Source organism: Protobothrops mucrosquamatus, unplaced genomic scaffold (genome assembly GCF_001527695.2).
Source record: "Protobothrops mucrosquamatus isolate PMUCROS unplaced genomic scaffold, P.Mucros_1.0 scaffold10, whole genome shotgun sequence".
Lineage (NCBI taxonomy): Eukaryota > Metazoa > Chordata > Lepidosauria > Squamata > Viperidae > Protobothrops > Protobothrops mucrosquamatus.
The window spans coordinates 3467631-3493402 of record NW_015386397.1 but is presented as its reverse complement, the minus strand read 5'-3'; the positions used below and the strand labels follow the sequence as shown (position 1 = coordinate 3493402).

The window sequence follows — 25772 nt, the reverse complement described above, 5'->3', positions numbered from 1 at the left end:
TTGGGACCTGTTTTTCTGTTTCACTTTTACCCCACTGCTACATTTAGTCTAAACATCACTTCTTTTTCAAAATTATAATTCTTTTTTCAGTACTGTAACACAACATGAACAAATAGACAATCATGCCAAACTCCAGATTGCTACAAATATCATTTTGAAATTGAAGACTGAATCCCGTGCATTTTGGAATACTCTTCCAGCAATTCTAGGTGCTTCTTGACAAGAGTTTTACTTTACATTTTTCCTTTGCCCTCACAGATTCTTAAACAAATTTCCACTTTGTTTGTTGTTCCTCTTGTTCATGTATAATCTCCATCTATGGCCACATTTCTGATAAATAATATGATGTGATCAACTTTGAAAAACTTAAAGAGATGGCCTATAGCAAGTTGGGCTGATCTGAGTAGCCATCACACAGCATTGCAAAGTTTTCATTCTTTGGGGAAACAGAGTAATGTAAGAAACTGAAAATGTTCCAAGACAATATTTAGAATATTTTATTTTAATAAGGACCACTTAATTTGTTCTTTGGCAGATTGCAGCACCTACAAAGAAGCAAAGGGAGAAAGATATGAGAACTATTCCTTTTATCTGACATTCTGCCAAAAGATCAGGAATAACTCTTCTACTTCTTTTGCAGAAAATCTCCTGCCAACTTTGTGCACATCATTGCTCCACCATGCTAAAATTCATCTGGAGGGTTCAGCTGTGTGCTTCTTCATTTAGCTGCATGAAGACATGTGTACTACCATGAGAGATTAGGACTTCAACTCTACTCTCTGGAATGATGGAAGCTCTATTTCAATGTATCTGAAGAGCATAAGGCTGGATCAACATCAGGCAAGGACTGTCAATTCATAGGATGTGCTCTGGGTGAGACCGATTGTGCTTTGCTCAGCATTTGGTTTGTTAATGAAAATTGTATTCCTCATTTCAGCACTACCGTATTTGCTGCCATTGCTTTGCTGTTAAAAAAAAATCTATTGATGAAATTTGTTCTTAAATGTTTGGTTTTATATTGTCCTCAGGCTATTATTTGAAAGGCATTATAAAAATAGTTCAATAAACCAGCCAGCCATTCAGCATGTTCACTTTTATGAACTCTGCAGACAACAGGATTAAATCGTTGACTAAGATTGGCAAATTGCCAGCTAGAGAACCAAGTTGCTACCAAGAACATTCCTGCCCAGCATCTGATGACTTTGTTCAGCAAGAACCTTTCCCCCGCCCCTGAAAAAAAATCCAGCTTTCCTCAATACATAAATTTAACCCTGGTGAACCTTGGTGCAAACTAAGTGTTTTTTTTTAAAAAAAAAAACAAGCCTGTGAAAAGGGAAAAAAACATTTTAGAACTATTGGAAGAATTCCCTAGATTATCTGACCCTAGTCTTCCTATTCTAAACACTAGATGGCAGACATATCTTTTAGATAAAGAAGCAACACTGACCAGAAAGAAAGCTCATTAAATGAAAAAGAAGATTTGAGGCAGTTGCATTATTTTGTGCTATTCTTTTTAGTTGTTCATTTATAGTCTATTAAACCTTGATGATAAAATTCAGGCTTGATCCAAAAGTTGATGATTTAAATGATTTGTTTTACAGAATCCCGTGCGGCTCCAAAAAAAGGTTCTTAATACGGGCCTACATCAAGTGTTTTCTGGCCCAGAGGGTGAGACAGAGCTCTCGAGCTTGCATTAAGCTTAAGAAACCAGGACACAATTAATTCATGTGCCCAAATGCAATACTCAATTCATTTACTTTTTTATTCTTTTACTCATGATTAGCCAACCTTGTAGTAGGATTATCTCAGAACAGGTAACAAATCTAATCTGCTCTCATCAAACAGCATTGAAGAAACCACTGCACATCTAAACATAACACTGGAGGAGTTCTTAAACAGGATGTAATCCAAATTAATTTTAAATCATTTCATAATCTCTTGATTTCTACAAAACTGATCACACCGAGCATTTTTTCAGGGTAATTAAAGACTTTCAAAGAGTTTTTTTGTTTTGGTTTGTTTTTTTGGGCTAATTGAGATCTGGTTTAATATTTTATTCTATCTTCCTTTCTGGGAAATGTGGTTCTATGAAGAAAGCTGTGATTATTAAACAGAAAATTTAATTATTTTATCGAACTACAGTTTAATTATGATTAATGGATACAAAATCCATATCAATGTATTGTCTGCACCTGAGCTGAAATTGTAGTTAGACATACTGCATAAAAACTGCTTGTCCTCCAAAATATATTTGCTTCCTCCTATTTTGGCATTTATTCAGAAGTGACTATAATGTAGAAAAAATATTATCTCAATCGTGGATGGCAGGAAACATTGACTTATTTTTGATTTCGCTTTCTGATATCATAGATTGCAAAGCCTGATTAATTATATAGATTGCTAACTTGGGTATTCTGAGGATTGCAAAAAGACCAATGAAAAACATATATTATAACATTGTAAACCATGTGACTTAAACAGTGTGCAATATAAGGATGCAAATACAAAAGTCATACAATTTCCACTGAGACACCATGATATACCTACTATTTTTGCTCTACTGCAATGTGTCCTAGATGCATATGCTTACTAGAGAGCCCATTCAGATCAACAACGCTTCCTGTTATCATTATAAAACTTCATGATATTTTCAAATCTACTTCCTCTCTAATAACCCGATAGCATTACCCTGGTTGCACAATCCCTGGCTATTTTGCCCCAATGCTGCAGAGCAGTGAAACAAACAGTTACAAAGAAACGGTGAATAATATGCATGTGAAATAAGTGCAAGGAAATGTAAGAAACTTAATTGTCCTGAATAAGGCTTTACTTTACAGTGAAAAATATCACAGATTATTTTAAAAGAAGCAGATCAGACCTAATTAGTATCTCTATATGAGATCATCAGGAAATCTCTAGGCTGTTACTTGGACTCGGAAATCAAAAAGCATTCCAAAAGAAAGTAGCTAATGACATTTGTGTTATTGTCAAGAAAGCAACATGAATTGTCTGTGTCACCTCTAGGAGCTGGGTTCAGCTTGAGGGAATCTTTACTTCTTTGCCTCGCACAATACAGGCATCCTCAACTTACAACCATTCATTTAACATCCATTCAAAGTTACAACACTGAAAAAAATGACTTATGATTGGTCCTTGCACTATTGACTGTCGCAGCATTCCTAGGGGGACATGATCAAAATTTGGCCTTTGACAATTGGCATATATTTACAAAAGCTGCAGTATCCCGGTGTCACATGGTCACCATTTGCAACCTTCCAGCAGGTTTCCGACAAGCAAAGTCAAAGAGGAAAGCTGGATTCACTTAATGACCATTATGGTCATTATAATTCACTTAACAATGCAGGGATTAGTTTAGTAACCATGGCAGAAAAGGTTGTAAAAGTGGGTGTGACTCACTTAATTAATGTCTTGTTTAACAATGGAAATTCTGACACCAATTGTGGTCATAAGTCAAGGACTATCTATACTGAGAGTCACTCACTTTTTCTAACCTAATGTCTTTTGAGATGTTTTTGGAACTCAGATACTGGAATGAATAAACATAGTATTAGGATTAACAGTTTGTAGCATGGGGGAAGGGGAGAGAAGTGTGATGTCTATGTGTGTACAATTCCCAATTTATAAAATATCTTTCTATTTCTAGTAGAATAATGTCTATTTGTCGATAGGCAACTTGCAGCAACAGAAAAAAAGAGTGATATTTGGCTTCCTGTTTAGTTTCTTGTAGTATGTCTGAACATAAGATCATGGATATTTAACTTAATAAATGTATATATAAAAATCCTGCTTTTATAATTTTTATAAAGATGAAACAAGGAAACTGAGCACCTGTCTCTGATTATTTTCTATTTTTTTCACTTGAAAATTTTCAGATTTAAGTTATAAAGGCAAGCAATAATTATAATGGGGCTCATATAAAAATGGCAAAAGTATATATCCTAATAAATAATTGGTTATTCAAATGCTGCTTTATTCTTTACTACACTAAGTCAGCATCATCCATGCATTATATGGAAGTATTAACAGATTTATGGGTGTCTCAAGTTTTGTAAAACTACAGGTAGTCCTTGACTTACAACTACAATTGAACCCAAAATTTCTGTTGCTAAGTGAGACATTTGTTAAGTACGTTTTGCCCCATTTTACGATCTTTCTCGACACAGTTGTTAAGTGAATCACTGCAGTTGTTAAATTAGTAACACGGTTATTAAATGAATCTGGCTTCCTCATTGACTTTGCTTGTCAGAAATTTGCAAAAGGTGATCACATGACCCCAGGACACTGCAACTGTCATAAATGTTAGTCAGTTGCCAATTGTCTCACTTTTGATCACATGACCCTGAGGATGCTGCAATGGCTGTGTGAAAGACAATCATAAGTCACTTTTTCCAATGTCATTGTAACTTTGAATGGTCACTAAATGAACTTTTAAAAAGGCGTTTCTGGCTGATTTCCAGAGAACATAATTCACGTAGTGACATTTTGCCACAGATTCCACTTATCTGGCTAAGCCATCCAACTCTACCATACTTGAGAAAGCAATGACTCCCTGCAGAAGCCAAACTTCAAATGATTCAAGCAGTCTTACCTGAGTGACACTGTGCTCTGCTAAAGAGCTGTCATCCACCTAAAATAGGAAAAGAGATTCAGATAGTTAAGGAAGATAAAGATTAGCCAGGAGAGAGATAAATAGAATGCTGATAGCTAAGTCAAGAAATCTATAAAAATAAATAAGGCTTATTTAAAAAGGAGAGAGTCTTGACTAAATGGATTTGAGGGGAGGGAAAGACACAAAGCCAATATATATTGACAATTCAGCAAACAAATAATGAATTTCAGAAGCAAATTGCTAATGACGCAAAGACAAAGATATGGTTCTCGATTTAGTCATAGAATTTTTTCCATTTAGAGTTAGTCATACTTAGAGTAGATCCATTAAAATCAACGATTTCTGAATTATTAATGATAAACTTATACCTTACTGAGTCCAATGAGTCTAGTCTAAATATGTCTAAATCTGGAGCCAATGTCATAAAATTGTCTTGCAGTATGAAATATAATACCCAACTAGATAGCAATGTCTAGCCAACTATGGTTGATTTTGAAAGCTAAGCAGGTGGGATCTGGTTAATACTTGTATCGGAGTCCATCAGGAAATGCCACCAGGAAAGACTTAAGAGTGCCTGCCTTCATGAAATAGTTTGTGGGAATGTGTCTCAGAGAGCATTAATTTTTTCAGGTTTCACCCCCAAGTTTTCATAGATAGAAATTTTGTTCAGAAGGGGAATATCCATCATCAGAAAACCTCTTCTGACTCATCCAGAGCTGCTAAGTTATGTTCATTCTAATTCAATATCAGAGGGAATTGAAATAAAGCATGCTAGGAAAGAAACCACAGCTTCTCTGGATTTAATGCTTTCCAAACTCAGGGGAGAGATTTGTAAGCTAAAGAGATGGCCTATGGGATTTCTTTTTCCCACATGAAAACCAAAAACCCTGTATCTTATTGTTTGTTGCTGTAGCTACATCAGCAACCATGCAAATGTTTGAGAGATTCAGATGACAAAAGCCTTTTGGGTAAATTCTAGGAGGGCTATGCTCATATATGAGAAGGAGTAAAGAAGATTGTGAAATTGTATGGACAAAGACAATGAACAATTAAATATAATATAAATAGAACTTATACTAATTGACAAATTACAAATTAATTATCCGGACAGACAGTATCCTCACAAATATATTTAAAGTTCTCAGATAAAACTGCTGGGTCATCTAAAACTAACATGCAAAATTAAAGCCAAATCTCCTTCAAGTCAACTTTGACTCCTGATGACTTCCTAGCCACCCTCAACAACTAGAAAAAATGGTTTATTATTATTATTTTTTAATTTCCCTGTTAATTTTCGAGAAGAAAGTGAGCCTGTTATTGCCAAAGGAAAACTGAAATCACCCTTGAAAAAGTTTCGACTTGCCAGAAGGGAAATGAAGCATACTAAACTGAATATCCTATAAATAAATGAATATAAGAATCCAGGATAGATAATTTTAAATCAGATGACAAATCAGATGATTACATGATACATGGTATATTTGATCAAGTTTAGAACACGATCTATTGTTACTTCTGGAAAGCTTTCTGTTAACATTAGAATTGAAAACATAATAGTTTATGGATTTGTTTATAGGTAGGATAGAAAATGGAGAAATAAATGTTTGTAACATTATAGGGTGAAGAGTCAATAAATTTGTTTATATGTGTGATGAAGGTTGAAAGTCTGTTCTTTATGGGCTATATATTAAATTATTCAGATCATGATACATATGGCAATAAGAATGTACAACAACTAAATGTGGTTATTAATCATGAAGAAGGAAAGGATAAGGAAAGAAAATCAACCATGATGGTCAATAAATAAAGAAAAATAACAAGAAAGGAAAACCCACAAAAGATTTTTTTTAAAAAAAGATCAGAGCAATCAAGACATTTTCCATCTAATGGGAGACAAGAATAATCCTGGACAAGATCTAATAGAGGCAAAAAAAGTTAAAGGAAGATGGGAATACTAATACTAATCCATGAATTTTATAAATACTACAGTATTATAAATGAGATTACACAATGAAAGATAAACTATTTCAGGAACTAACTCTTCTAGAAAGAGAAACATGAAGGAAAAATACCAATAATCAAACAGAAAGGCACCACATTATTCAATGAATTGTCTTAAGCTGCAAAGAAAAGACGGTGCTAAAGAGTTAGTGATTATCTAAACAAATGTAGAACAAGATTGTATGGGGGTCCTTGGTGCTCTATGACCTTGGTTGTTTTCTTGCAGATGCTTCATTACCCAAACTAGGTAACATCCTAGTTTAGATAACAAAATATCTGCAAGAAAACAACCAAGCTCAGATAACATCAAGGACCCCTCATTTCAACCCTGAACTGCAAATATTGTTTTTTACAAGATTGTGCGGTTTGGAGAATGAAAAGTGCAGTACAGGTAATCCTCGAGTTCAATAGTTTGATTAGTGACTGTTCAAATTTATGACATAACCATCACCCCCAATACTTGTGATACAGTCCCGAATTTATGAATGTTGCAGCACCATGGCAGTTGCTCACCCTTACGAATGAATACAGAGGCACTGCAACATTCACCCTGCCTAGTTCCCCCTCCCCCATTGGGTCTCCACAGGCACTGGGCCTATGGATATTCACCTTGGAAAGATCTAGTGAGCCTTCGGTTTCTTGGCCTGCTTCGGTGCTTCAGTGCATTCGCAGAGAATGGAGACCTAAAGTACCGCAAGATCAAGCGAAATCAGTAACACGAGATCTTGTGCTACTGATCTCCCATGATCTCATGGTACTTTAGGCCTCTTTTATCTGCAAATGAAGGCCTGGACGAGATCTGCAGCAAAAGGCTTTGCAAACGGAGGGAAGCCCTGAAACACCAAAGCCTTCCGTCCATTTACAAAGCCTTTTGCCATCTTTGCAAAAAGTCTTTGCCACTGAGAATGGAGGCCAGGAGGGGTATATGCATCCCTCCAGGCCTCCATTTACAGCAGCAAAGGCCTTTCCTCAAGGCCTTTGCTGTTGAGAACAGAGGCCTGGAGGGGTGCACACACCCCTCTGGACCTCAGTTCTTGGTGGCAAAGGCTTTTTGCAAATACTGGAGCCTATAGGGATGCAATCTCTCATCCCTGCAGGCCTTGGCAAGTCTTTATTCAAGGCAAAACTGTGGCAGAGAGGTTGGAAAGGAGATAGTTCCCTTGATCATCGAGATCTACACAAGGTAAATAATTGGTTGGGCAGGATGGGGGGCAGAGGAAGCATGAGATATCTCAGTGGATTGGGGGAGGTCTTGGGCGGTCTGAAGCACTAGCCCCCCACATGGCCTTCCCTACCCTGAGATACCTCATGTATTCAACACCCCATGCATTCGATTAGCGAACGCGTGGGCGAAAGCAGGGAGTGATCACATTCAAGTTATGTGATTAATTCCTATGAATCCTCAGGTTATGAATGTAATTCGCAGGCTCCATTATATTTCTAACTCAAGGATTACCTGTATATGTAATGAAGGGCACTATATGTATTGATTCATAACATGCAAAAATGTTATGGTTATCAAACTATTGTGCTAGTCACTCACGCACTTGTCACCTCCCGCCTGGACTACTGTAATGCTCTCTACATGGGGCTCCCCTTGAGGAGCACCCGGAGGCTCCAGCTGGTCCAAAATGCGGCCGCGCGGGCGGTGTTGGGGGGGACTCGGCGTTCCCACGTGACACCGCTGCTGCGCGAGCTGCATTGGCTGCCTGTGGCCTTCTGGGTGCGCTTTANGCTTGCAGGACTGGCCTAGGGTAATTTTTAGGGGGGTTTTAATTATATTTTAAAATTCGACAAATATTTAAATATTCCTTTTAATTAATTTTAAATTTGTATTGTTTTGTATGTATTTTAAATAGATTGTCAGCCGCCCTGAGTCCTACGGGAGAAGGGCGGGATATAAATCCAAATATAAATAAATAAAATAAATAAATAAATATAAGCAAAGTTACTTTGATTTCTTAATATTTCATATTAACCAAGATTTTATCACTTCACATTTTTATTTTATTAGTGAGGGCTTCTAAGTATTCTTTGCTTCTTCCAAGAAAGTTGTACCATTTGACTATATGAAATAGACTATATGAAATAATTTTAATTTTGGCTGTCAGTTCTTCAAATTCTGATATTTTTATAATATATTTGTTTTTCAAGTGATGCAAATATAGAGAAAATATTCTTGTCCATCTTCCCTATTCTGAACTACACTGTCTCTCCTAGCCAGGCTGGAATGGGACAACTTGCTGCAGCCAGCTCACCACCACCAAGTCGCCTCTGCCAACTCAGCCATCTCCGGAGAACTGTCCCAATGCCGAGTTGGCCATGTGGAATTGTCCTGTGCAACTTTGGTGGCAATGAGTTGGCAGAGCAACTTGGCAGGGACGAGCTGGCCCTGGTGAGCTGGCCATGCAATGCTGGCCACAGCAAGTTGTCCTAGATCCGTCCCAGGCAGTCTAGATCAGTGATGGCGAACCTATGGCACGGGTGCCAGAGGTGGCACTCAGAGCCCTCTCTGTGGGCACGCACGCCGTCGCGCCAGTCCTAGGCCTTCAGCTGGGTTTTATAAAACCTTTTCCCTTTAAGCCTCCGCCGCTGTGTGCAAAAAAAAAAAAAAAGTTCAATCAATCAGTCAATTTCAACTTCTTGCGGGGAAAAAAAAGATCTTGCAAAGTTGGAATTGATTGATTGAACTTTTTAGTTCCACCCAGTCTGCCGTTACCACCGCAGCCACGCCCACCCAATGGGCCACACCCAGCCAATGGCCACACCCACCCAGCACCCGACAATGCATAAGTGGGTTTTGGGTTGCAGTTTGGGCACTCGGTCTCTAAAAGGTTCGCCATTACTGGTCTAGATCTTCTTGAAGTAGATCTAAGTTACTAATCATTGCAAAATTTCTTCAGAGGAATCATCAGATGTTTTCACATAGCTTTTAATTTTTTAAAGCCTTTGAGTAAATGGTGACTCCTGGTGACTGCCTGAATTAGTCCATGCAGTTTTCTTGGCAGCAGTTTGGAAGTGGTTCGACTTTGCCTTTTTCCTAGGGCTAAGAGAGAGTCCAAGGTTACCAGTTGGCCTGATGGCTAAGGAGGAACTAGACTTCATTATCTCTATTTCTAGCTTGTTGCTTTAAGAACTACACTATATTGGCAGTCCACATGCCTATTACCTGTAAAATATATTCCATATTCTGGCATTATATTAAGTCTTGCTGTGGTCAGTAAAATAAAGTAAACTTCTGTAAATTCTCCTGTTTTCTTCATTATTGTCTTATGTTAATTGATTGCATATTTTTCTAACTTTTCTTAAACTTATATCTTTATTTGATATTTCCACATACAAGTCACCAAGCCTATCAAACAGACTCCCATAATATATAGTAGGTTAGGAATCAATCTGAAATATGTTTTCAACTGAGTTGGAATTTTTAAAAGAACATAGAACATCATTAGAGTTGGAAGGAATCTTGGAGGTCTTCTAGTCCAACCACCTGCTCAAGCAGGAGACCCAGTGGTGGGATTCAAATAATTTAACAATTGTTGTCTGCCCGAAGAACAACTTAAGAACACATAAAGGCACGGGCTTCCCTGAACACTAAAAGTAAAGGGGGTCGGGGGAGGAAGAAACAGAGGTGGAAAACTATAGCACAATGGTCAGTTTCCCCCACCACCACTCAGGAACAAAACTTCTCAAGTGGCCCTGAGGAGCCTCAGTCTCCAGGGACACACCCGTTTGCATGAAGCAGCAGTCTGTGTGGGCTGCCTCCATCCCAGCCGGGAAAGAAAGAAAGGCGGCTTACGGTAACTTCCTTTGCCTCCCTAGGTATCCTTAAGTCTTCCTTCCTTCCTTCCTTCCTTCCTTCCTTCCTTCCTTCCTTCCTTCCTTCCTTCCTTTCCTCAGCGATCGCTGGCCTGCACTTTCTTGCCGCCCTGCATCGGCGCATGTCTCTCTTCTTCGTTCTGGAAATGGCAGCCCCATTTTTGCCGTTTTCCTCCCAGCAGAACGGAGGAAAGGAAGGACGCTTCGTATGGAAGGATGCTATGGTAAGCTCTGGGAAAACTACGCCAGCTGGAGCTGGATGAGGAAGGCCAGGCTCCTCTTCCCTGATGGTTCTGCAAAGCCCTTGAGGAACGGATTGGGCCAGCCCTGCGGGAAGCGGATCCTCTTCTCAAGGGCTTTGCAGAACCATTGGGGAAGGGGAGCTTGGCCTTCCTCACCCAGCTCCAACTGGCGTAGTTTTCCCAGAGATTACCATAGCATAGATTACATTGGCTTTTTTGGCAGCTGCAGCACACTGCTGGCTCATATGTAAGGGATTGTTTACTAGGGCTCCAAGATCCCTCTCACAATTACTGCTATTGATTCAAGATAGATAGAAAAATGTGGGTTAGACAGCATCACCACCAGATGGATTCACAGCCATATTCAGCGTGTGGTCCTCAATGGAACTGCATCTACATGGAGGAAAGTGTGTAGTGGGGTGCCCCAGGGCCCTGTTCTAGGCCCAGTGCTCTTCAACATCTTCATCAACGATTTGGACGAGGGGATAGTTAGGGAACTCATCAAATTTGCAGATGACACCAAGCTGGCAGGAATAGCCAACACTCCAGAAGACAGGCTTAAGATACAGGAGGATCTGGACAGACGTGAACACTGGGCACTATCTAACAAAATGAAATTCAATGGTGAAAAAAGTAAGGTTCTACATTTAGGCAAGAAAAACCAAATGCACAGGTACAGTATAGGTGGTACCTTGCTCAATAGTAACTGTGAGAGGGATCTCAGAGTCCTAGTGGACAATCACTTAAATATAAGCTAGCAGTGTGCTGCAGCTGCCAAAAAAGCCAACACAGTGCTAGGCTGCATTAACAGAGGGATAGAATCAAGATCACGTGAAGTATTAATACCACTTTACAATGCCTTGATAAGGTCACACTTGGAATACTGCATCCAGTTTTGGTCACCATGATGTAAAAAAGATGTTGAGACTCTAGAAAGAGTACAGAGAAGAGCAACAAAGATGATTAGGGGACTGGAGGCTAAAGCATATAAGGAACGGCTGCTGGAATTGGGTATGTCTAGTTTAATGAAGAGAAGGACGAGGGGGGACACGATAGCAGTCTTCCAATATGTCAGGGGCTGCCACAAAGAAGAGGGAATCAAGCTATTCTCCAAAGCACCTGAAAGCAGGACAAGAAGCAACGGATGGAAACTAATCAAGGAGAGAAGCAACTTAGAACTAAGGAGAAACTTCCTGACAGTTAGAACAATTAACCAGTGGAACAACCTGCCTCCAGAAGCGGTGAATGCTCCAACACTGGAAGTTTTTAAGAAGAGACTGGACAGCCCTTTGTCTGAAACAGTATAGGGTTTCCTGCCTGAGCAGGGGGTTGGACTGGATGACCTCCAAGGTCCCTTCCACCTTTATTATTATTATTATTATTATTATTATTATTATTATTATTATTATTATTATTATTATTATTATTATTATTATTATTATTATTATTATTATTATTATTATTATTCACCTAATCTGTACTTGATCCCAGAACAACTCTGAAGCTTGCTCTGGGATCTCCCCAAGATCAACATATTTTAAAAATATTTGCTAGACATGTTTCAAATTCTCTTAAATAACAAGAAAATGTTAGCAACCAGCAGCTTTTACAGAGTGGAAACCTACTGTGGGTAGTTTCCCAGTCAATCTTTATATTCAGAGCAGTATGAACACTTACACAACTCAGTTTAGCCAGCAAAAATATAGGTTGATGGGTATTTATTATCAGCAAGCATCAACAAGAATTAACTGGCAAAATGGGACAAAAAGCAGGCAAAAGCAAGGAGAGACATGAACAAAAGCAAGAGTGTACATAATCTAGGAAATTAACTACAACAAAAAGCACCAATTTTTTTCAGAGCCACTGGAAACAATATGGTAAGTAATTAGCGTGGATAGTCCAAGGGAAGCCGCTTTTGGCATTCCAATTTTAACCCTTTTATAGACAGTTTCCGCTTTGTCTGCAATTCTTATATCTCCTATGTTGGCCTTAGGTAATGTGGTTGGTTGGGATTAGTTCTTTTTTCTTAAAATTTAGGAACAGTTTGTGCGGCCTTTGAAGTTCTCTGCATGCTTGCTCTGCAGTACATATTTAGTCTCTATAGATGAGAGGGCTATTTGTGAGGAAAATAAATTCTCAAAGGAATGGGAATCTGTTGATCAAATTAACATCAAATCAAAACTTAAAAGATTGTGGAGAATTTATTTTACTCATATACTAAGCTTGTTTTTAACCCTTATATATACACCATTGCTAAAAAGAGATAAAAGAGGGACAGCAGGTATTTGCAAGACCGCCTCCTACCAAACACCTCCCTTCGACCAGTCCGCTCCCACAGAGAGGGCCTCCTTAGGGTGCCGTCGGCCAGACAATGCCGACTGGCGACCCCCAGGGGGAGAGCCTTCTCTGTGGCAGCTCCTGCCCTCTGGAATGACCTACCCCCCGACCTACGTACAGTTGCGGACCTGCGCCTTTTTCGCCGAGCCCTGAAGGCTCATCTATTCCGTGCGGCCGGCCTGGCGTAGTTTGATTATGTTTTAGTGGGGGTTTTGTATGGGGTATTTTTAGAGCAGGCCTGTTATTTAATTTGATTTTAGACAGAAATTTGTGTATATTTATTGTGGTTTTTATTATCGCCTGTTCACCGCCCTGAGTCCCGTAAGGGAGATAGGGCGGTATATAAATTCAATAAATAATAATAATAATAATCCTTCCTCTATTCTGCATTTATAGAGACAGTTAGGTGGACAGTGATGGTGCATTTAAAACCACACAGAGAAAAGATCCCATTTAATATGTATTGTAATGTGTGGAATGATCAAAAAGACCAACACTTTTCTTTCAAGGCAATAATGTTAATCACTTATAGTAACCAGCTGAGCAGTTATTTTATATTTTGGGCTTGGGAAGGGCTATATCTCTGAACAATCATAAATGAGGTCCATGGTAAATATTTCAGCCCAGCCATTCAACATGCCACACTTAACATGCTCAAAGGGAACTGATGTCTTACTTCTGCTTCCCATTTTGGGAGATGTTTCAATATTTGTACAATCTTTCCGATATAATTTCACTGTGATCCGAATTACTGGTGATATAATCAAAGAGAATGAAGCCATAAGCTGCAGGCTCCGGATTTGTCTGAGATGAAAAGAGTTTTATGAGTAAAGTAAGTTGGAATAAAAGCAAGGATGATGCAAGAATCACCAAAGAGTAAGAAATACAAAAGGAAATTAGAAAAGTGCAGTAGACTCACTCTAAAATTCAGCTTCTGGATGACTTGTTGAGCATCACTTTCCATGATCACACTAGAATTTTAAAAAAGAAAGAAATTAAACATCTTAGGAAGAAGAATTTTCAGTCTTGTTAATGATGCTAGAAAATCCTGGGAATTGTAGTAAGAGTTTCCAGACCACTTGACATGTTTCTTCTTTACTCATTAACAGTGATCATCTTGCATAGAAAGAGACATTGTTCCACTGAAGCAACATTTTCTTCAAATGCAATATTTTGTGAAGGTTCTTAGTGTTAAAATGCCATAAGAACCAATTAGTCAGTGTTGATGTCTGTTATGACATTTCCTGGGTAGGATATTTAAGATATTTATTTTGTGGTTTAAATTTTTATTATACATTTTATTCTGTCTCTTTACCTCTTCTGCAGAAGTGTGAGCATAGCCACTGCCTGCCTGTATGAAATATTCCTTGGTATTTAGTTATTTTTATTTCTCCCTGTTTCTTTTCTGATTTCAGTTCAGCAGTCATGTCTCCTACTGAAGTGAATTTTCCTTTACTTATAAATCTCAGTCTCAGCAATTTATATCCCAGGGTAATCAGTTCTCATCCATAAGCTACATTCAGCCTTCAATCTAATTGCATGTAACTTCTTTTACATTCCATTTGAAATGTCCCCTTTTGCAGAAGTACCAACACAATTGAAATGGAAATATTGAAAAAGGTTTACCACATCTGCTTCTAGCCTGGTCTTGATCTTACTAGCTACAGCTCTGCCCATCACCAACATCTCCCATCCTACTATGGGCCTGCAGCCCTTGTCAGCATATACTGTAAATTCAATATATATATATATATATATATATATATATATATATATATATATATATATATATATGAATAAAACTAAAAACTCGACTCTTGGGAAAAATCATAATATCAAAATAAATATAGACCGCCAAGAGAATACATACAAAATGTTTAATCTACCTAGCTTTCGTCAACAAAACGTTTGACATCATCAGGGCTAAAAGGCAACAGCCGGTTGAAGTCTTATATATCATTGCCGAACGTCAGTTTACGGCTCCTGGAGTGAGTAACAGGCCCCAGCTGATCCTGCCGTACTTCCAGCATACTGCTCACTTCATCATTCAACCCCCTCCTTCTCCCAGCCTGTGTTTCCTCCCGTGCCGCTCCCTTCATCGTTATAAGGTTATGCATCTTCAGGGGCCAGCAACTGCCAGCATTCTTTCATGTAGCACCTCCCATTTTCCATACGTGATTGCATCCCAGGTCCGGAGAGGGGAGGGGGGGATCATCCCTTTTGCTCTTACATGCCGCGTCTCCACTCCGTTCCTGCTTGTTGTTGCCCTCGTACCATAGCGGAGGTTCTCTCTTTTCTCTCCTGCCCACCTCGGTTCTGCGTGGCATGAGGAAACAAGAAGGGGGCGTATGCCACGCAGAACCAAGAAATGGTGGGACTGAGTGGGCAGTGCATCGGGATCGCCTGCCTCCTTTCCACCTCTGTCTCCGCACTCGGACTTACCTGCGCTGCGTGGGCTGGGGCTGTTGCCAGACACCATTGACCCCCGTGCTCTCGCCACCTCCTGTGTTGGCCACCCCCACCCCCTGGGCTTATTTTGGGGGCAGGCCTTATATTAGGTACACCTTAAAAAATTAGGCTAGGGCTTATTTTCTGGGTAGGTCTTATTTTTGGGGAAACACGGTACTTTTACCTGGAATAAACACTGCTGAACTCAGAGAGATTTACTTCTGATTAAAGATATAGATAATCGCTCTATGTCTGTCTCAAGAAAGCAGGGGCAAGCATATTTCAGAAGTAAATAGAGACAAATGTCTTATTTTTACTATTCAACTGGCTTTCTTAATGTGACGTACATACTCCTTTGAGTATCTCTCAACTACTTTAAATCGGTATGATTTATTTATTTATTGAATTTATATGCTCTTATCTCATGGTTCGAGGTGATTCTGAGCAGTTTATGAATCATGGCAATTATTTTTATATTCTGATTAAAATTTGACAGTAATATGATTAGCTAGTTTTCCAAGACTTGCCAAATGTATTTTATAGTGGAAAGAGATTTTGAATAATATTGAATTTAAACTGTACAATACTGTGGACTATACATTGAGTACATTGTATAGTGTAGTATAGTACACTTTAAATTCAAGATTGTATTTAAGAACACCAGATAGTGTTGGTATGAAATGTATTTTACTGTAGTTTTCCCTGTGATTCTTTGCATATAGTGTTTTCCCTTCCACAGAAATCTCACCCTCCATCAACAATTTCATCCACTAAAAGGAATACCCCATCCATGTTGTCTATCAGAATTCGCTTCTCCACATTCTTTCTAGATAAAAGAGAAAATGACACCAATATTAATTCCAGGATGCAATATCTACATCTGTTTTCCATGACTTTCTGCCCTCTACATTCCTCAGGATTTGTAATGTTATGGTCTCTGACAATGGTTTAAGAGTTAACGCTTTCCCCCCAAGAATCTCTAGGAATTATAATTTCATAAAGGCTGAAATTGGACAAAAGATCTTTAAAATAAAGAATTCTCAGCACCTTGTCAAATTACAATTTCCAGAATTCACTGGAAAAAAACAGGATAAAAATCATGTGTTAGAATTATATAGATTGGTAATATAGATACTTCACAAAGGAAAACAAGACTTTAAAAAAAAACTATGAAAACAGGAAGATGTTTCTAGAAATAGGCACTTCTTTCCAAAGATAATATTGGTTATAAATCATTGTCTAATTCAGGAATTAAGTATGGGAATTACATAGCCTACATTTGCTTAGTTGGGGATATTCTTTTTTAAAACACCTACTTTCTATTTATTTGTTGCCAATGATCTGGACCAGGTGGTCTAAATTTTGAGAAATTGCAGTAGTAAATAGAGCTTTGATCCTAGTAAATGTCAGTTGGAGTATCTAGAGTGTAGAGGTCAAAGACTGAATTCTATTCCCTGGATTTTGATATGGTATTTTGGATAGAACACAATCTTTTTTTGCACTGCAATACCCAGGTGATACACTATTCAATCCCTTCTGAAATATGTACAGTACATCTCTCCATAATGAACTTTTGGCTTCCAGAAATAGCTTCCAAGAGAATTCAAAATAGCAAAGAGTGACTTTTTAAAAAGTCAAATTCACTTGTTAAAAGGCTTTGAAAACAAATACAAAGGTCTTCATTTAGTGTCAACTTTATAGTTAAATCTCGAGAGGTGAGATATTTCAAGGTTGAGATATCAGTGCCAAAAATAGCAATCAACTCTCCAATTGCTACTTGTCTTATTGTACTTTTACTATAATTCCTGAAGAAGAACCTCAGATATTGTTCTCCATGTAGACTTCTATGCAATGGGAGGCCAATAATGGAGAGCATAATTCAGAGGACATGTTTGCATACAAGGAATTCCTTTAGGGAAAATATAATGTCAATTCAACACAGCCAAGTTTAGGTCAGAAATGATAATTTTCAATAAGCCACCCAGAATTGCTTAAGATGAATGGCTATACAAATCTTTTAAACAAACAAACAAACAAACAAACAAACAAACAAACACACTAGCTTTTAAAATGCCAAAGAAACCCAAGGAAATTATAGACATTTCTTGGGAGATTTGCTTTTCTTAGAGCTTGCAACTTGGCTTGCATGCATAGACTAACCAAAGTCTTTCCTTCTAAAGACAATGTTTCTTGCCATGTTCCAGATCACCCTAGACAGCAATGTGCAACTGGGATTATCCATATGTATTCATGCACAATGAGTTCTGATAATTTCTGCTCTCCAGTCTATAATTTTGGAGCTTCATAAAGTGATTCTTAATCTGTAACAGAAGCATCAAAGGTAACTCACCGCAGCATATGACTGAGGGATTCAAAGAGACAGGAAAGAACTGACATCAGCATTAACTGGAAAAAATAGGATTCAGAAAAGAAACTCTTATCAATAACAGTCAATATCTGATCTAAGCATATATTTCTGCCTAAATAGTGCTCTTCAGAAATGAATTGGAAGCAGAATCAAACTGGGGTTTCCACACGGCTCTTTCACTTAGCACCATATTAGCTTTCTGAACAAAGATAATTTTGTGAAATGGAAATGGAATTTTTCTTCAAAGAAAATAAAAAAGAAGATACGACATTACAAAATGTATGGGATACAACCAAAGCATATTTTTGAGGCGTAGCGATAACATACATGGTGGAAATTTTTTTTAAAAAGAGACAACAATGTCAGTTGTTAAGAGAAGAATTTAAAAAATTAGAACTTGAACTACAAATAAACCCACAAAAGAAAATTTTGAAAAGACAAATGGAAATAATAAAACATAAAGTAAATTTAATAGAATCAGAAAAACTGGCACAGCAAATTAAAAGGGCAAAGCAACACTTTTTTGAAAATGCAAATAAACCAGGAAGATGGTTAGCTTATAAACGTAAAAAACAGAAGGAGAAAAAATTGATAAACAATTTAGTAGATGAAAAAGGCTGTTTACAATTTAAAAATGAAGCAATAAAAACAAAATAATGAATATTATTTTGCCTACTCTTTTGCCACAGTTTTTGCTTATTTGCCTATGGTTTAAAATTATTTTTAAAGGACACATTACCTCATTTTCATGGGAACTCCCCACTACATAAAAGAAAAGATCAATGCTGCTTTTATAGACTATAGTTAAGCCTTCTAAGAAAGCAATCTCACCTGTAGGAGAAAAAGAGAAAGAGAGAATTATATCAACATTGTGTTCAAAGTATCCAAAAACTAAGAGGCTGATGGTTTGTCCTATCTTATTTTGATTATATCTATCTAACATCTGCATAATTCAAGAATTGTGCCTCAAAAGGAAACTTTCTATTGACCCTAGGCACTATTGATATGTTTTTAAAAAATAAAATCTTTCAAATTTGCAAATTTGAGTTACTGGCAACCAGACCTACAGTTAATTTGGTAGCAGTAGAATTGTGCCTGTTATGAAAATAATTCAGAATGCTAGGCTTTGGAAGTTGCCCATCCATGAATGCAGCTTCTTTCTGCTACTGGTTAATGCAGTCCCTTTTTTTATAGCTTCCAGTCCTGCCTGAAAAAAATGCCTGCTTTAAGATTTGGGTTACCTTTAATAAAACAACTCCTTCAAGCAATTGCCTTTCTCATGTTTGCACAGAAGTCTGAAAAAAGATTAGCTGTTTCAGTAAATAGCAGAGACATGTTGTTCATGTTTGTATAAGGTCCAAAGCAGTGGTCCCCAATTTTCTGGCTTGGCGGCCCAGGAGATCCTGGAGGGGATGATTCCATGTGAGTGGTAAGCATGTGCGTGAGCGCGAGTGCCCGCCATTCATACAAATGGAACTACACACGTGCTCAGCTACCACTTACACCATCTGGTTCTGAATGGGATTGGGCCTGGAGGTTGGGGACTCCTGCCCAATCCTGAGCTTAGGTGAAAAATATGTTTGCCCTCATGATCACAATCAAATGTTGCCCTTGAGGGCTTTTTCTCTAAGGCAGTGATGGCGAACCTTTTAGAGACCGAGTGCCCAAAAACTGGCCCCGCCCTTGTTCCACCCCCTGCCCCGCCCCAACCCCGCCTGCCCACAGGACCATTCACCACCTCCAGGGCCCGCCGTAGATCGCCCAGGCAGCCCAGCAGCGCCATGGCGGCCACACCCTCTGCCCACGCCCTGCAGCATCAACTGTGCGTGATAGGGTGTGAGGGCAGAGTCTTGTCTACGCTGCCTGGCTGCCATGTCCTTGGCTGTGCTGCTCCCAGTGGGCCACGCTCGGGGGCGACTCTCCTCCAGGGAGGCTGCTGGTGAGGAGGGGGTCGCGGGGGAGGCAAGGCTGGGGCAACGGCACATGTGCCCACAGAGAGGGCTCCGAGTGCCACCTCTGGCACCCGTGCCATAGGTTCACCACCATTGCTCTAAGGTATATAAATGTGCCCTGGGCATATAAGTTTATGAAAGAGGTCTTTAAATCCATTTCACCCACTGCTTGCCTCTTTGCTTCTGCTAGACTGGGCTCATATGACAGGCTTAACGTCCAACTCAGATTAACAAAACATAATTGCTACAATTGCATACATGCCACGGCCACAAATAAACCATATTATGGTTTATCATGAAAGTGTGGTTCATATTGTAGGCTAAGGGTTTCTCATAAACTCTGAACCATAAACTGCACAACTTCATTTTAGCCTAGTCAAGTGTGTTGAATAAATCTGTTCTATATGCTCTTTGTTACCCCTGGCTGCTTGAAATACATTTTGTGACACAGGAAGGAGACCAGAAGTGCTAAATCAAGGGTTTCTGTTCAGCAGGCCAGATAGTCCAGTTGCTGAGTTTTGAGATTACTCACTCTCTGTCTTATGGGTTTTGTTGAAGACATTTCTCTCAAAGCTCTTCTGTTCTTTTGTTGATGAAAATGTGTTGTCGTAATACTGTGGACAGCCAGAAGAGGAGATTTAAAAGAGGGTTGAAACAACAGAGGGGATGGGAAATGATTTGTGAATTGCAGTTATCTTTATCCAAGACCATCATACATCTTAAACCAGTGGAGAGAACTTTGGCCCAACAAATGTTGTTGATTATAGCTTCCATCATTCCTCACCATTGGCTGTGTTGGTTATGGAAAATGGGGTACCATATCCTTCCAAAAACATTCAGGCAAAAATAAATTTAAAAAATACAGAATTCCCCCATATATAATTACTCTTTCTTATGGCCTTTTTTTAAATAATGCAAAATATTTATCACCTATGTTCTTTTTTCCTAATGTTCTCTTATTTGTTCTTTTTCTGTCCTTGGCTTAAATCTTGTTTTAACTGCCATCTCATTCCTTTTCTAACTTCATCTCTGTGATTCTCTCCAATGTATAATCTATGCACTGGTAATTTTAGATGCTAAACTTAATTGTGGTATGTATGTATGTATGTATGTTTGTGTGTGTGTGTGTGTGTGTGTGTGTGAGAGAGAGAGAGAGAGAGAGAGAGAGAGAGAGAGAGAGAGAGAGAGAGAGAGAGAGAGAGAGAGAGAGAGAGAGAGAGAGAGAGAGAGAGAGAGAGAGAGTGTGAGAGAGAGAGAGACTTACGGAATAAAGTAGCCATGTATTTTGAAGCTCTCCTTAATAGGGTCCTGATCTCTGTGACCTAAATTCTGGCCTCAAGAGCAACACTGCACGTACATAGGCTCCAGGATGACACAACTCATGATCAATTAGGATTTCCATCCTCAGAGACAACATTCATAATGCCTGGAATAATCTATAGTTGTTAACAACTCCTAATTGACTTTGGCTGATTTTGTCAGTGTTGGTAGTGGTTAATACTTGATAGGAGTTCATCAGGAAATCAAGAACTACAAATAGTCCTCAAATTACAAGTGCAACTGGGAGCAGAATTTTAATCCTAAATCAGGTCAGATCCAATTTTATGACAATTTTTACAGCGGGCAAGCAAATTATTATGGACATTAAGCTAATCTAGCTTCCCCAATGGACATTTTTTGACAGAAATTGGTGTAAAAAAATTCACAAATCATGATCACAGTTCTGCAAGATGCTACAACCAACTGTAAATGCAAACTGGTTATCAAGTGCCCAAACTGTAATCGTGTTAAACAATGCTTTTAAACAAATAAGTTGAGGACTATACTAGGAAGTAAAAAAAAATCTGAGAGGAAGACATTAAAAACTGTCTCCCTATTGGTACCAAAGAAAGTATATTGACCTGCCCATATATTCACCAACAGCTGTGTTTAATTTCAAGGAGTTCTTAACTTTTATTTTGATTGATGATGATCAAACTCCAGATGTAGCCAATAGCACCAATAACAGGCAGCAACTGGCATAGACCATTATGGGTACTGAACAATGAGTAAGATCTATAATTTGACTTCTTATAAAACAATTGTCTACATAATAAATATAGCAACCAAATCTATCATGATTACTAAAAGTAAGGATCACTGATTAAATTGACTTATTTACTTGTATTTTCAATGGGAGTTAGTCAACAATTGCTTTAGATAATTATTTTATATTTTAATTATTTATATTTTATCCTTGATTATAAAATCACTTTAGATGAAAGATAGTGGATGATTGATATTAACAATAATAACAATTACAGTAATGATAATGGAGATTCCAGGCTTAAATTGTAATCTTTGTTGGAATACGTGAAATTGATTTCAAAGTAAAATCATTCATGTACATATTCTATAGGATGGCTAGAATTTAAGAACTTCAATATATCCTCAAACACCCTGGCAGCAATTCTGCTCCCTTGGTCTCCAAAACTATGTAGTAGAAAATGCAGAATAAGAGTGACCAATAGATGATTTTCATTTCAAAGAACTGCTTGGAGAGTTGGGCTTTTTATTGTAGGAAGTAGACAGCTGAGGCAGCTGGGTCACTTAATGGAGCTTTATAAAAACAGCACTGAGGAGGAAATGAATTGAATGAGATATAAGTGATGAATTGGGAGTGAAAATGTTTTCCCTGTCAGAATATTACAGTGCGGGGACACTGACCAAAGCTGACATATAAGAGAAAAAGAATTTCCTCCTATAGTAAGAAGCAATTGACAGAAATCATAGGATGTTTGGCTGCAAGCAACAAAACTTGTTCAGAAAGAGGATAATTCTCTAAGATAATTTCAGGGGGCCCCAAGATGAAACTCAGATGCCTCAAATGTATTTTTTGTAAACACAATATTATATAGATATATTGAAATAGAAGAGGGAAATAATGAACTGTGCGAAGGGGTAATCCTGTGAACTAAACAGCCACTTTGGTCTAGAGGTTATGACATCAGAAACCATCAGACTCTATGTGCTAGTCTTGCCTTAGTTATGAAAGCTGGTGGGATGAAACTGGGTCATTCTCTGTCACTCTTTCTGTCACTCAGAGGATTGTTGTGAGAAAGTAGGAGAAGGAAGGAGTGGAAGCCAAAAGAAGGGAATCATATTCTCCACCTTAGACAGTTTTCTTAACTCTCCTTGTCCTTAAGTTTATCAGACCTTCAATAAGTAAGCAAAATGTCAAACAAAATTGTTAGAAGTATCCTACCTTGGCCAAAAGTCGCTGTCCAAAGCTGTCCAAGATGAAAATTGCTTTAATGGTGTACAGAGATGGTTCCTGGGATCAACATTAATTGGTTTTATTTTATTGCAAGATTCAGAATATTCAGACAACAAATAATTAAACAAATAAATTGGAAAGAAAGGAGAATGCTTGTATCTCAGGGTTGAAATAAGGGGTCCTTGGTGCTCTCTGAACATGGTTGTTTTCTTGCAGACGTTTCATTTCCCACATCACCAATGCTGGTAGGGAGTGGAATTTGCTCTCAATTTATACTCTAGTGCAGAGGTCCCCATCCTTTTGAGCACCAGGGACCGGTTCCGTGGAGAGAGTTTTTTCTGCGGACTGGAGGGTATATGGTTTCATGTACTGCCTGCATCCTGCGGATGAGGCTTTGCTTGTTTGCACAGCCTGGTTTCAGACATGCCACGGACCGGTGCTGGTCCATGGACCGGGGGTTGGGGACCCCTGCTCTAGTGGCTTGTCCTGTCAGTGTTTGTGGAGATGGTCTTGGTGGTGAGATTTTTTTTTGAGGGGGGGAGGTTGGTTTGTTTGGCAGTTCCTTAATTGGAGTATTGTTCACTTCTTAATTGTTGGTCTGGTGTCAATCTTGCTATTAATCTATGCTCTTCTGGGTATTGATTGCTGATAATGAGCTATTGGCTTTTTGCTACTTTTTTGACTTGTTGATTATTTCTTTTGCACAGTATATAGGTGTTGTTTATGTCTCTATGTGTCTATTAAAGACTCCAGGAGTTCTCTAGCATTTTTTATTTGGTTGGTTTAAGATGATCGTGATTTCCCAGTTAAAATTATGGTTAAGTGTGTCCATATGTTGTGAGAATAATGAGTTTTCATCATGTCTTGTACTAGTTGGTTTCATGGATGCGTTCTCCTAGTCTTCTGCCTATTTGCTCTATGTAGTGGCTGTTGCAATCATTACGCTGAATGTTGTAGATGACTCTTATTTTTTCTTCTGGGGCTGTGGAGTCTTTTGGCTTACTTAGGATGCTTTGGAGGGCTTTAGTTGATTTGTGTGGTACAATGATGTCATGTAGTCTGTTGGTGGTTTCTGAGATGTTTTTGATGTGTAGAAGTGTTATGCTTCTTACGCTTGGGTTGGTTGTGGTACCTTTGGTTGAGTGGTAGAAAGTGAGGTCCCTGGTGTTCAACAAGCTTTCCTGAAACTTTTCTTTTGCATTATTTCAACTAGTATTTCTATATGTCTATAGTTAACATACCGAATTCTAATCATATAACCTATCATTTTCTTTAATTTCTGTACTAATGTTCTGGATTCTACTACATTTCTAGTCAAAACAATACCATAATAGGAAGCTGCCACTAGGCTGGGAGAAAGGTTTCCTGTCCTATATATTGTAAGTTACTGTTGTTAAGTTGTTTAAGTTTATGCAAGTATGTAACAAAATTTACATTACAAGGATTCTGTCTTGACAGCATAATAAGCAAATAAACAGCATAATAAGCAAATAAACATCAAATCAGAATTTGTCCAAGATAGTTAACAGTGCAGATATGTATGAATTCTTTCAATATTCATTTCTCCCTTTGGGTCCCTGTCACTTCACAATTCTATGCACCCCTACTCTGGATAATGCTTTAAGTCGGATTGGTGTTTTCCTCAGCTACCCTTCCCTCCACTGTAGTCCGAAAGGTTACGCCTCAAGAGACTCAACCCAATGAGAATCAGGCCACTATTAAGACCATTCATTCAGTTTCTGTCCCCCTTGGGAAGATTTTTTTTCCTCTAGTATCCCAGCGCTCTTTTTTTTCTGCCTGGCCAAACGCGTGCCAAAAGTTTAGAGACCTAAGTTCTTACGTAGGCATTTGTTGTGATGCCTCCCCCTCCCCCGTGGCGCCCGTCTCCCTTGCAGCTGCTTCCCCACCCGCGTACCAATATCAGACCAGAGGGGATTTCCATGGCTCCAGACGGCACTCCGCCGGCGCGATCCGCACTTCCACCTCCTCCTCCTCCGGATCCCCTAGCAGCGTTCCCGAGGTGGTCGTGCTGACGTGGCCGGGCCTCTGCTTTTCTCATCTCGGGTCGCTCTACGCCAGAGCTCAGTTCAGACCAAATGAACTGCTCCGCCCCATTCGGGCATTGGGCTGCAACGCTTCCCCCGCCTTCCCAGCCCCTAAGTATAGAATGAAGGACCACTCCTAAAATGTCCATGCGGGGAAGAGGCGGCGGAAGAGAGAAGCGGGAAGTGGGGAAAGCGAAGTTCTGGAAAAAGGGCAGCCTAGGATTTGATAGAAACATGGAAAAACATAGCAAAAAAGGCTCAGTGGCCCATCGAGTCTGCCCTTCGAGATTTTTGTTTTTGTTTTTTCAATTTTTTATTTATTAATTTTAAATATTATTTTTATTTATTATTTCATTTTTATTTTCCCCCCCGATAGTGGACATTTGTTTATCCCAAGCATGTTTAAACTAAGTTACTGATGATTGACCCACTAGTTCCATTGAAAGTTATTTCCAAGTTTCCACTGTGAAGTAATACTTTCTAACATTATTGTTGAGCTTCCCTCTTGTCAGCTTGAGGAAATAGAACAGAACAGAACAGAATAGAATAACAGAATTGGAAGGGAACTTGGAGGTTTTCTAGTCCAACCCCCTGCTCAGGCAGGAAACCCTATACCATTTCAGACAAATGGTTGTCCAATCTCTTCTTTAAAACTTCTGTTGGATCACTCATAA

The 25772-nt window shown here is 38.8% G+C and overlaps 1 protein-coding gene across 2 annotated transcripts; it reads right to left on the bottom strand.

Annotated features, from left to right (window-relative positions):
- Positions 1–25180, bottom strand: COPZ2 (coatomer protein complex subunit zeta 2). Of its 2 annotated transcripts, XR_001548779.1 has the most exons (10): positions 24969–25180; positions 23042–23110; positions 20330–20411; positions 18585–18676; positions 17828–17883; positions 16226–16303; positions 13949–14000; positions 13706–13833; positions 4610–4648; positions 482–545 (listed from the first exon to the last, which is right to left on the bottom strand). XR_001548779.1 is itself a non-coding variant. In XM_015810438.2 (9 exons), the coding sequence occupies exons 1-9, from the start codon at positions 25110–25112 to the stop codon at positions 498–500; spliced, it is 660 nt and encodes a 219-aa protein (XP_015665924.1). In that variant the 5' UTR covers positions 25113–25180; the 3' UTR covers positions 1–497. The 2 variants fall into 2 exon arrangements, 1 of the variants encoding a protein (XP_015665924.1); XM_015810438.2 differs by lacking the exon at positions 13706–13833 and having other exon boundaries at positions 1–545.
- Between the last annotated feature and the right edge of the window lie 592 nt (positions 25181–25772).